At 47.2% G+C, this 13,242-nt stretch overlaps 1 protein-coding gene across 1 annotated transcript in view; it reads left to right on the plus strand.

The window, feature by feature from the left end:
* LOC126544350 (uncharacterized) overlaps window positions 1–13,242 on the plus strand; it is a 57,179-nt gene that overhangs the window by 14,903 nt on the left and 29,034 nt on the right. Inside the window, exon 4 of the mRNA XM_050191638.3 lies at window positions 4,100–4,268. Within this exon, the coding sequence (XP_050047595.1) occupies window positions 4,100–4,268 (169 nt within the window). The remainder of the gene's footprint in view (window positions 1–4,099; window positions 4,269–13,242) is intronic.

Genomic DNA, 13,242 nt, shown 5'->3' on the forward strand with positions numbered 1-13,242 from the left:
GCGGCCTTTACAGGCGCTAAGAGCTGGTGATTAATTCTTCTTCGCTTAAAATGCAGTATGACTTCTCTGATATAGGCAGAAACTGTTGACCGTTAAACGCACATTTTTCTGGGCTTTTTTTTTCCATCTTTTTGGCATCTTTTACCTGACTCATAACACCTATCTTTGCGATTGTAGCATTCGAGCTATTTATTAGAGCTATATAAAGCATATGCAGGTTTATATGTATTGAATTACATTACAGGTTTGGCTACCTTTTCAAGGAACGTTAACGTTTCATGTTGTCCGTTAAAATTAGTCGTTCGAGTCTAAATGGTCAACGAGTAAAGTCTGCCGGGTGGAGGTCTACCAGATATTGGCCAACAAATTGAAACGGCGCATCTATGGCTCGATAGCGAAGGCCACTTCGGACGCTCATTCCAGGGAATCACCTATGGATGATTTTCGCTTTTCAATTGTCTTATCGGGAGCGCCTTCCCCTAACCCCAGCACCAATTAATCGTTGCGCTTTATAGTGGACCCAGACCCGAGCACGGCGGCATTGAGTAACCATCTTGTGAGCAAATTGTTCGTACGTTACAACACAGACCTTCTTTCCAGCGTGCACATTGAGCGAGTTTACAATGTCGCTGCTGTTGTCTTCACAAGAAAGTGAGGGAATATTAGGGAAGAAAATTTCGAAGAGCAATTTTTAGTCATTATAAACAACGTGTGAAGGGCTGAAGAGGACGCATTGAAAGAGCCAGAGCAGCTTGTTCTATTTACAGTATTTCCGCCATGTTAATAAACGCATGTAGGAAAGTAACGTTAAAGTAATCAGTTACTCCTTGGTAATTGCGCAGATACATGTGTAAGGTAGGGATTAGTAATTAATGAATTACTTTCTCCGAAGAAGTAATTGTAATTGTATTTTTTTTCTTTTTTCTGTAACGTGTGCAAGTCTGGCTGCCGATAACGCGTCAGCCGCGCGGCATGGTTCCGTGCTTGGTCTTTTTTTTTTCTTTCTTCTCTTGGTGGCATTCGTTCGAAGTATACGGTGCGCGCCGCTTGGATAAACTTTTAACGTTTCAGCCGTGGCCACGATTTCAGTGGCGGCCTTTTTCTCTTAATTGACCATATAGGTCGGCAGGATAATTAGAACTCAGACGCACTCACAAAATTTATTTTTGCTTAAGGCTCACCCTGACTCAGGCTCACCAAAATTGTGCTCAGCCGGATTCACTGAGACCCAGACTCACGGGTCAGTTTGAGTATGAGAGTGTCTGAGTGAGTCGACTCCTGAGTGAGTTCGCCGACCTATGGTTGCGGCACTCTGTGTCATTGAGATTCTCGCCCGCAACAGGTATACACCACCTTTGTGGTGCCTAAAAAAGCGTCCTATGTGCATTGCAGTTCCAGGAATTGCGAATAAAGCTAGCCTGTCCTCCGCGGCTCTCAAGGAAATCACATCGGAGCTTTTACATGTTTCGTAGGCTAATCGAATCCATGTTTACAAGATCGGTTCGGTCTCTGGATGTTGGACGGGCGCCTTTGTTATTCCATCTCGACCGGTCGTCAAGTTTAAGACTTCACATGTCAAATCTACGAGTTTCCAACCTGTCTCTTCGCGCCGCTGGGAAATATATTGAAAAAGAGCCACCTTCTTGCAAGTGGGTAATATTCTGCGACTCAAGGCAGCCCTTCAAAATTTCGAAGTTTACGACGCGGAAATTACGACCAAGTGCTGTCCAAAACCAACAGAATTGGCTATTGCGTTGCTGATAGAGGACATAGTATAATCATTCAGTGCACGGCTGCCGGGACATCGTGGCGTCGTTGATATTGGTAACAACCTCGCCGACGACGTTCCCCGATGTGCTCACGCTGGAGCGCCGGCACTTCCTTATACCATTATCAAGAGCAGACGTTGCAAGAGATTTTCGCCATCTCGCTTGTAACATCACGTTGAGTGATTGGAAAACAACGCGGAACTCCAACTGTCGCTTATACAGCCTCGATCAATCATTGCAACTGCAGTTACCAACAAATCTTTCACGGCGTGACGCGACACTGCGGTGTCGGCTGTCGGGCGGAGTATCCTTCACTAACTCATACAGCTATCACATTGGAATGGCTGACTTATCCATGTGGACTAAGTGCAGATGTGAAGAGACCGTCGATCATCTCCTGTGCCACTGTTCCCGCCTCGACAAACAACCGCAGGCTCTTCAGTGTGCCTTGAGTCGACTGTACGATCAGCCTTTTACCGAAGCAAAGTTATCGGGAGCCTGGCCTCACAGCTCATCTGCCCGGAAAGCCACACGAGCTCCTTTACAGTACATGGAAGCGACAGACTTGAGTGCCCGACTGTATATACGTACGCTGCGTCTTGCTTAGTGCGTGTGAATCACCTAGACTCATGTCTTCTCTTTCTGTCTCCCCCTTTCACTCCCCCTCCCGACATGCAAACAGGACAAAGTCTAGTTAACCTCCCTGTTTTTCTTTCCTTCCTTCTCTCTCTCTTGAAAGGCGGCGCGCGGGCGGAGCAATCGCCGGCAAGTCTCGCAAGGTTAGATACACTTGCAGTCAGCCTCCTTAGGAAGTAGCGCCTAATTGCAGACATCATGTAAAACGTAGTGTTCTGGTTCACGGGCGCAGAGGCGCGTGGTGACGGCGACTCAAAATTCTAACATCCTTAGATAGAACTCGACTTCTTCGCTGGTGGTTAAGAGCAACAAAATTACGATATATAGCTCGAGCAGAGCAAACACCGTGAACCTTTCCAAGGTACCTGAATTTACAGGAAAAAAAACAGTAAAAAAGACAAAGGACAAGAGAAGGGAATGCACACCAGAACGACTGGACTGAGAACTGTGCTTTATTGAAAACAACACATTCCCATCAAGCGTAACCAAGCATGCGCAGCACAACCAACCCTAATCACATGGCAGTGACGAAGAAGAGACACCAAACACCAAATCTATCGCGACCAATCTAAAAATGAAAATTCATTTTCGAGCAAGTGCACCGAAGTTGTGCTAATGCAATCATCACCATGCAAACCTATGCAGTAAGCTTTTAGAATTTCACACTCTTCCTTGCCCCTACCTCTGTCAAGAATAATAATAGTACTGAACAGCTGTTAGGAACCGCATTCATGGCAATGGCGAAGCAGGTTTGTTCCGTCATCAGAACCCAAGGATGTGAGGTGTTCACGCAGCCGGCCATTGATACACCGGCCTGTTTGGCGTTTGTGAACTTTTTCGCATGTGATAGGATACTTATATATCACACGTGTGGCACATGCCGTGAAAAAAGTTCTCATACTGCGTAGTGGAACCCGGATTCCTTTGCTGCCTCGTGAGATACCCGATCACAGACTCGAGAGCTTAAAATGAGCATAAAACACAAGATGTATGCCTTGCTTGACCGCTGCCTTCTTAATGTTGCGGGCCACCCTTCTCCTGCCCGTCGTCTCTTTGACCAATTTTTCATGTAAATGATGTAGCAACTGGCCTGCATTTCGACTCTCCTGCAAAGGTATAACCGCCTGTATATTACCAAGTACATCTTGAAAACCCCAGTACTCGTAGGACTTTTCGTATGGCTGTAGAATAATTGTAATATTGCTTGGCCACAATGACGAGTGATTGAATGTGAATCGCTACAACCTGAGGAGAACTGAACAGTGACTGGTTTAGTGGCCGATGCCTGTGTATGTGTTATGTGCTACAAGTCATACCACCCTATCACTAATCCTGCCGCAATGACTGATATATGAGGAGCTGAAATGAGAGTTTTGAATTATTGTTGTTTCTGTGCTCATTCCTCCATTTTTGGCCTGCACATATAGTATACCGAATGACTAACTTTCAATGCGTGCGCTTAAATATTCAAAAATACAAAAAGAATAGGCAACGCGGGGTTTTATGGCGGAAAAAAAAATGCATTTCTCGCATGCATTTCTTGAGTTGTTGTTTTTTACACCACTCCCCCCCGTCCCCTTTGCCCCCATCTGCGTCTACATTTGTCGGATTTCCCTTGCCTGTATATCGCTTCGCGCTGCATGTCTGAAACACAAATACCTATTTGCAAGTGCAGCTTTTGGTCTTCCTTGCAGTATTTAGCTGCCTGCAACACCAAATTACTAGGCACGACGTATATTAGCCGCGCATTGGACAAATGGGAAGACGTGTATCCACTGTGTACAGGCTGGTTTCTGAAACCCAGCGACAAGTTGTACCTTCTACGTCGCCTGGCCCTGCTCCAGAACTCATGCATGGAGAATGGTAAGAGTATACATATAATAGTCGCTTCACGCTTACCTGCTCACGAGGGAACAGCCACATTTCTTATGAGGAGTGTTGTTTTGCGTCACTCCAGATGAGGCGAGATGAGATGCAGCAGTAGTCGTTGCGTCGTCTGTGTGCGGTCGTGACTGTCTGGCTGTCCTTAGTGATGGCGCCCACGCAGGCTGCTTTGCAATACTAGAGCGTCGGCTTTCAGCAACACTGCTGCGTTCGAGCGAGGTCGTGTCTGGCCGTTCTCAATGACGGCTCCCACGCATACTGTGTTGCTGCATCACGGCGTCAGCTTGCACTACCGCAGCCATACAAACATCTATAGCTGACCTCCAACGCGGAGTCGGTAAAATGCAACGTTGGAAACAAAAATGAGAGATTACTGGTTAAAAAACACGCATAAAGTGTTTTTGTGAATGTGAATGGGAGATATAAACAAGGCAACATTTATTTTATATTAATTTATGGTTACGTTTCAATACAAATTCGAGGGTCCGACACACGTTGTGTTGCATTTACGTTTGACATCGGCCATGGCATCGCACGCCGGCCCGTCAGCATTCGCCGCCGCATGAAAATCGTTGCGAAATTCCCCTCAACAGCTTCGCTGTAATGTGCCAAATTATATTGGAACCGTCGATATTTGGAGGCGTTCTTGATCAGTGAAAAACGATTTGGAACTACAGTGTCAATGGAAATATTCCAGGGGTTTTACGAAGCTTAAATACTGCACCCTGCGCTTGTCGTAGCAGCGCCTCTCGAAACGACCAAAATGTTCCAAAATTGTTATAATCGTAACAGTCGGAAAATTGCAACGCAAAATTATAGATACAAGCCTGCTTGCTGGTGAGCCGGCGTGTTCGCCGCAGTTTGGCCAGTTTTACCGTGGCCGAGCGCTTTCGACGAGCGGACATCAAATCCGCTGATAAGATTTTTGCAAAGGGGAGCGTAGAAGCGTTGCGAAGAAAGGAGGCGCTCACTAACTACTAAGTATGTTTTCAGAGACAAACCACCAGGAACGTTACTCGTGCAGTCTCGTGCAGACTTCGAGGATGGGAGTACCGGGGGAGGACTTTGCAATGTCTGTGGACATAGAAGAGTTATTTTATTCGGTACCACGTGATGAACTCTTTGTAACTGTCCGGAAAGCAATTGATGCATACGGTGTTGTTGCCTTTCAGAACGACTGCCTTATCCTGGCAGAGGGTTTTCGTGAGCTTTTAGACTGCTACCTTACCTCTACCATTGTTAACTTTGACAGTAAGATTCACATGCAGAAAAAGGTTATATGTATTGGATCGTGCGGGACACCCATTTCGTGTGAAATTTTCTTAGCCAAATTTGACTGCTTCAGCATGAATTGAACCAGGACAGTGTTATTAAAGTTCATAGATTTGTGGACGATTTTCTCGTCACTTTATCTGTTCCAGATAATGACATTAGCGCTGCAGTATCTGGCGAGTGTTGTTTTGTTTCAAACAATGCTCGCTCTCGTTATCTTTCACAATGGAACTTCCTGAAAATGGCCCAGTCCGGTTTTTAGATTTAGCGCTCTATTTTAACTGTGACAAACACCTTTGCTGGCAACATTTGCCGCGTTCTAAGAAGGCCATTCTACCTTTTGACTCGCATCAAACTAATAAAGCGGGGTATAGCTTCGTCGTGCCTCAAGTCGTCCCTGACCAAGTCTTGTGCACACGGAGTTGGCCATAGTTTTGACTTACAAGTGTCTCGTCTGAAAGCCTCGGGATTCCCTTTGAGTGTGCTAGTCGCAGTGGGTTCAACTCTTCTAAAGAAGCTCCAGGCTCCACCCAATGCTATGCCACGTCAGAGGCCAACTAAGTTTGTCGTGATGTCATATGTCCACACGATTTCACACAACCTAAAAAAGATCGGGCAAAACACGGCGATGACCTCGTCTCCACAGCTCCTCTCAAACTTTCTTGGTTGTGCGCCCTTGCAAACCGCCCTAGGAAGAACAAGAGCTGTGAAAAGTAGCACACGAAACCCTTAGCTCACCTCCTGCGCCGCCGAAGTGGTATATAATATACCACTCGCTGCGGGAAAGTTTATATTGTGCAGACGGGGCGTTGTCTAAATGACAGGCTAAGATAACATTCTTCATCTTTAAAGGCCCTAAGCAACTCCGCGCACCTTCCTGTGCACAGCACGGATTGTGGCTTTAAACCCCCTTTTCGATAAAGCCGAGGTTATAAGCAGATCTAAAGGCAGACTCGAAAGGGAAATCTACGAGGCTGGTCAGATTCACCCTCACGCTAACCTTTGTATTAGTGCCCCGTCAGTGCATCTGATGGATAAGGCATTACCGTTCCTCGCCCTTGGCTGAAATTTCTACGCCCACCTCCTCTGTCTCCGTCCCCCCGAAGGTTTTTTTTTTTTTTTTGGAGAATCAGTGAGTAAAGACCCCGCAGGGGCGTCTGCGTCAGCAGGCGTTTGGTGTGTTGCGACACCACGTACCCGAGCACACGAGGGTTGGACCCTCCTGCGTTTAACCGTGCGCGGCTTAGCCGTGTCTGGGGAAAGGGGGATCCTGGGGGTTGAGCTGATGCTTGGTGTTTGGACCTTTAAGGCCCCCCGGCGGAGGCAACACACCCCTTTGGCCTCTGCTTCACATAGACGGCACCCCCGGACTGACCCACCCGGGGGAAACCGGTAGTTGCCTTTTCCTGCTTCTCTTACTCCCTCCAATCTTCGTCTTTCTCTTACTTTTCATCTTTCCTGTCTTCTCCTAGCTTCCGTTTACTTCCAATTTTTCCAGGCAGCAAGGGTTAGCCTTGTGTGAATAACCAACCTAGGTTATCTCATATTTGGTTATAGTGATAACGTACAGCTGGCGTTTGCAAGACCTGTTTTTACAGTCCCTGTAACGTCCCCTTGTAGGACTCCACGGTGGGTGGTTGGCGTTATTGCCGAAAATTACATTATTCTATGGCTAGTTCATTCCCTCCCCTCCCAGATCGCCCTCAGAAAAGAGGGCGCACCGAAGATGTATCTCAGTTTTTTGGACGACAAAGACCCAACTTCCCACGATTTCACGTCATTCATTCCGAAAAGTCAGATAAACAAGTACGCACAATCTCCCCATTTCTAGTCTCGAAGTCTTTAACTGAGGCTCTTGGTCCAGGTTACAAGGCATCAAGGATGGCAAGTGGAGATCTCCTTTTGGAGCTCCGTGACCTGAAACAATACGAAAAGCTACCCAATCTAGTGTCTTTTGGAGACTTTCAAGTGACAGTGACTCCGAACCGCACTATGAACACTACACGCGGCGTTGTCTCAGATGATGACCTGCTTCAGCTGACAGAGGCAGAGCTCCTAGAGGGCTTCAATGAGCAAAATGTTGTTAATGTGAAAACAATAAAGATGAGGCGCGATGGTAAAGAAACTGCGACCAAACACCTAATTCTCACCTTCAATTCAAGTGTCCTGCCCGAATCAATCGAGGCCGGGTACATAAAGCTCCGTGTCAGGCCTTACGTGCCCAATCCACTCCGATGTTTCAAATGCCAGCGCTTCGGCCACAGCTCGCAGAGCTGCCGCGGCCGCCAAACTTGTGCTAAATGCAGTGCCAAAGAACACACCACTGAAACTTGTGAGAACGCTCTCCACTGTGTAAACTGTGATGGGGAGCACGCCGCGTACTCGCGGTCGTGCCCATCCTGGAAGAAAGAAAAAGAAATCGTAACGACCAAAGTGAAAGAAAGCCACCACACAAAGACCTCACAAAGGAGGAAGCGACCAGCTGGCGCAGACTACAAACAAACTCCTTCCCCAACTTACACGTGCTCAATAAGATGTTTCCGACACAATACAGGGCCACCTGCCCTTGGTGCGGTGCCAAACCTACACTCTACCACATCACCTGGGAGTGCGAACGCAACAAAGCATTCCACAAACACGAACACCCGAGTGCGGAGCAATGGGAGAGTCGGCTCACCAGCAGCGAGCTCACGGCCCGAAGGGCCCTAGTGCAGCACGCGAGCGATGCAGCACGACTCAGTGGAGCCTTGGAATAGGGGCCCACCCTTGCTGAAGAGAAGTCTCAAGTCGCCAGCGCCAAGAAGATGAAGACGACGGAGACCTCGTAACCGCGAAACTTTTGAAAGACTCAAAAGTTTTCACTCACTCACTCATTCAAGGAGGCACGCAGGCAGGTAGCATACCTGCCAAAGAAAAGCTTTGCCGAAGTGGTGCGTCAGGGGGCAGCGTCACAACGGCCTCCGGCGGCTGTCCGACCCACAAGCAGTGAGTCGGCAGCTACGCCATCTGCCCCCGCCGCGGTTGCAGCTAGCGCTGCTCCGTCAACCCAGAATGAGGGATCATCGACCCCGAAGGTTGGCGCAGCCGAGGCTGCCCCGGCCTCCCCGGTCCCTTCCTGCGCTGGCAACAGCCGGCGCAGCCAAATCCCTCAGGGAGCCCCATCGACCTCCGGGCTGGTGGGCGCAGGGGTCTTGCCCTCCAAGGCGGGACTCTCTCGAGTAACTTCTCGCTCGCAAGAGCACGTGTCCGGCGCCTCACAAGAGGTAATGGACACAACACCTATCCTCAAGGCGCACCAAGCGCCTAAGGAGCGGCGAGGCTCCCTCGAACGCTCCAGGAAGGGCAAAACTCCCGTTACAGGGCCTCGAAAGGGCTCTGTAATTTAATCTCTGTAATTTCCATAATCACTACTTCTGTTTCTGTACACACAGCACCTATTGACTTCCAATATGGATACACAAATAATTCAATGGAACGTCAGTCAATGGAACCTTGATGATGTGCAAGAGCTTATCGAAAAACACAATCCAAAAGTGCTGTGTCTACAGGAAACACACCTAAAACCACAACATACAAACTTTCTCCGACCGTATGTCAAGTTTCGCAAAGATCGCGATGATGCTGTCGTATCATCAGGCGGTGTTGCCATTTTTATTCATAAAAGTATTTCCTGTCAGCGTTTACAGCTACAAACGCCCCTTGAAGCAGTGGCGGTTCGAGCTGTTCTTCTAAATAAACTCGTCACCATTTGATCGCTTTACGTACCCCCACACTACAAATTAAACAAACATGAATTTCAGTCATTTATAGATGAATTGCCAGAACCTTATGTTGTTCTTGGCGATTTCAATGCACACAGCTGCCTGTGGGGCGACTCTCGTATAGACGCGCGAGGTCGTCTTGTTGAACAGTTCCTTGTTTCTTCTGGTGCGTGCTTGCTGAATAAGAAGGAACCCACATATTACTCTTTAGCAAACAGAACCTTTTCTTCAATAGATCTCAGTATAGTTTCCCCGTCTATACTGCTCGAACTTGAATGGGAAGTTACGAACAATCCTTACGGGAGCGACCACTTCCCCATACTGATAAGAACATCCAAAGAAAACGAATATCCTCCACAAGCTCCTAGGTGGAAGATAGACACAGCCGACTGGGAGAAATTTCGAACTCTCACTAGCATCTCATGGGCTGACATGTCTTCTTTAGAAATTGATGCTGCTGTGGAGTATCTTACAGCATTCATAATAGATGCCGCATCAAAATGCGTATCTGAAGTGAGTGGTTTGGCATGCAAACGACGTGTACCGTGGTGGAACAGCGAATGTAGGATTGCCCGTAAGAATCAGAACAAGGCGTGGGGGTTGCTACGCGCTTCTCCCACTGCTGAGAATCTTGTCAACTTTAAAAAAATAAAGTTCCAAGGCAGGCGAACCCGCCGACAGGCCAGAAGAGAAAGTTGGCACAAATTTTTATCGAGTATTAACTCGTTTAGAGACGAGACCAAAGCCTGGAACAGGGTCAATAGGATTAGAGGGCGGCAAACACACTCACTCCCTCTGGTAAACACACAGGGCGATACACTGCAAGACCAGGCAGACTCACTTGGGGTTGGGGAGTATATTGAGAGCGTGTCAAGTCCAACAAATTATTCACAATCCTTTCTCAAATACAAAGAAATAGAAGAACGTAAGCCATTAACAAGAAAAAGTCGAGAGAATGAGCCTTACAACCGTCCTTTTAGTATTGCCGAATCGAGAGCTGCCTTGAGCGCATGCAAGAGCTCCGCACCAGGATCTGATAGAATCATGTATGAAATGCTCAAAAACTTACACAATGATACGCAAGTTACACTACTCACACTTTTCAACACCATCTGGGATGCAGGGTACCTTCCAATCGCATGGAAGGAAGCCATCGTGGTCCCTGTTTTGAAACAAGGCAAAGACCCTTCGTCAGTGGCAAGTTACCGCCCGATAGCCCTCACAAGTTGCATTTGTAAGGTGTTCGAAAAAATGATAAATCGGCGACTCATTCATGTCCATGAACAGAGCAAAATGCTTGATCCTTATCAGTGCGGCTTCCAAGAAGGGCGCTCCACAACCGATCATCTCGTACGTGTTAAAGGAAATATCCGGGACGCATTTATACATAAACAGTTTTTCTTATCCATATTCCTCGATATGGAGAAGGCGCACGATACGACGTGGCGTTACGGAATCTTAAGAGATTTGTCAGAAATGGGCATCCATGGTAATATGCTAAACCTAATAGAAAGCTATCTGTCCAGTCGTACCTTCCGGGTAAAAGTCGGTAATGTACTTTTGCGTCCTTTTACGCAAGAAACGGGTGTACCTCAAGGAGGCGTGCTCAGCTGCACACTCTTCATCGGGAAGATGAACACGCTTCGCGCTTCATTACCACCGGCAATCTTTTATTCTGTCTATGTGGACGACATACAGATAGCTTTCAAATCCTGTAACCTCGCAGTTTGCGAGAGACAGGTACAGCATGGCCTGAACAAAGTCTCAATGTGGGCAGACATGAATGGATTTAAGATCAATCCTAACAAAAGCTCTTGTGTTCTTTTTACAAGAAACAGAGGACTCATCCCAGATCCAATTGCATAGAACTGCGTGGACAACAGATACCTGTAAAAAAAGAGCACAAATTTCTAGGTGTTATACTTGATTACAGACTCACTTTCATCCCCCACATTAAGCATCCTAAAGAAAAATGTCTAAAAACAATGAACATAATGAAACTTCTATCCCAGACTACATGGGGTAGTGACAGGAAGTGTTTAATGAATCTCTATAAAAGCCTCATTCGATCACGACTAGACTATGGTGCCGTGATTTATCACTCTGCCGCCCCGAGCGCACTAAAGATGCTAGACCCAGTCCACCATCTAGGAATCCGACTGGCCACTGGCGCTTTCAGAACGAGTCCCATACAAAGTTTATATGCAGAATCGAATGAGTGGTCACTTCATCTGCAGAGAACATACATCAGCCAAACATATTTTCTGAAAGTCCACTCTAATCCTCAACATCCGTGTTTTAATGCCGTTAACCACATGACATCTGCTACACTCTTTCGCAATCGTCCCTCCGTAAGACAGCCTTTCTCGCTGCGTGTGATTGAGCTTAGTGAAGAAATGCATGTTCCACTCCTCGAGCTTCGCCTAATGCATCCAGCCAAGCTGCTACCTCCTTGGGAGTGGCAGCTGATACAATGCGACACATCTTTCACTCAAGTTACAAAGCACGCTCCAGAGATTGAAATCAAAATGCATTTCCGGGAACTCCAGTATAAACACTCCTGCACGGAATTCTACACAGACGCATCGAAGTCACACGACGGGGTGTCCTATGCCGCCGTCGGTCCATCCTTCTCGGAAACCGACGTGCTGCATTCGGAAACTAGTATCTTTACGGCTGAGGCCTACGCAATATTGTCGACCGTGAAGCATATAAGGAAATCAAAACTAAAAAAATCAGTTATATATACGGACTCCCTAAGTGTTCTGAAGTCTTTAATATCGTTCTGTAAGCACAAAAATCCTGTTATAATTGAACTCTATTCCGTCTTATGTAAAGCATATGTATCTAACCAGCATGTGATTATATGCTGGGTGCCTGGTCATAGGGGCATCCAGGGTAACGTTTTAGTGGACCAGATGGCCACATCAATTTCATTGCATGCAGTTAGTCCTACTGCTTCGGTCCCTGTCACAGACCTGAAGCTTTTCTTAAGAAACTGCGAAACCACTGGCAACGTATATGGGACGCAGAAGTAAATAACAAACTGCACGTGATAAAGCCACAGTTAGGTTCTTGGCCCTCCGTAACAAAATCACGGCGAACAGATGTCCTATTCTGTCGCCTCAGAATAGGACACACATTTGGCACGCATAACTGTTTACTCACTGAAAATGATCCTCCAACCTGCGGTAGATGAGGGGAGAGGCTGACCATCCTCCACGTCCTCCTGGAGTGTCGGGCAGCCGAATCTGAGAGAAGGAAACATTTTTCTCTAGCATACCGGCAGCACATCCCCCTACATCCCGTAATGCTACTCGGCCCAGAACCTTTATTTGACACCAACACAGTCCTAAGTTTTCTGAAAGATGTTGTCTTGCATGCTGTTAGCCCCACATGTTCGTAGCAGGCCCTCTCTTCAGAGGATACCGCTGTGATAGCTCTTTCGTACAGCACATGCCTCTAGGCCCTTGTGTCTCAAGGGCTCTGGCGAGGCAGCAGTGCTCCAAGTAATTTTACCATCTTATATATTTTCTATTTTGCATCATTCTTGTACGATAGATTTTATTGTTCATAGTACTCGTCATTAGTCATCGCCATAATTTTATAGTACTTAGGTTTTACGCACTTTACAGCGACTATTTTTAGGCCACCTTACAGCCAAGTCACATCCTCTTCACAGAAGTCATCATTCCACCGCGAAATCACTAACACTGTCTTGGCGCTCTTTGGCCATATCTGGCCCTTGCGCCACTAAACCACACACATTCATTCATGAGTAAAGACTTTATTGGAAGACAAGGTATTGACGGGTGGTTAGGCAGCCACGAGCCCCTAAGCCCGGGCGGCTTCTTCAGCTCTCGATGACCTTGGCCTGCAGGTCAGGGCCGGAGCTGAGCAACACGGCCTCCCCCTGCTCA

This window comes from Dermacentor andersoni, chromosome 1 (genome assembly GCF_023375885.2).
Source record: "Dermacentor andersoni chromosome 1, qqDerAnde1_hic_scaffold, whole genome shotgun sequence".
Taxonomy (NCBI): Eukaryota; Metazoa; Arthropoda; class Arachnida; order Ixodida; family Ixodidae; genus Dermacentor; species Dermacentor andersoni.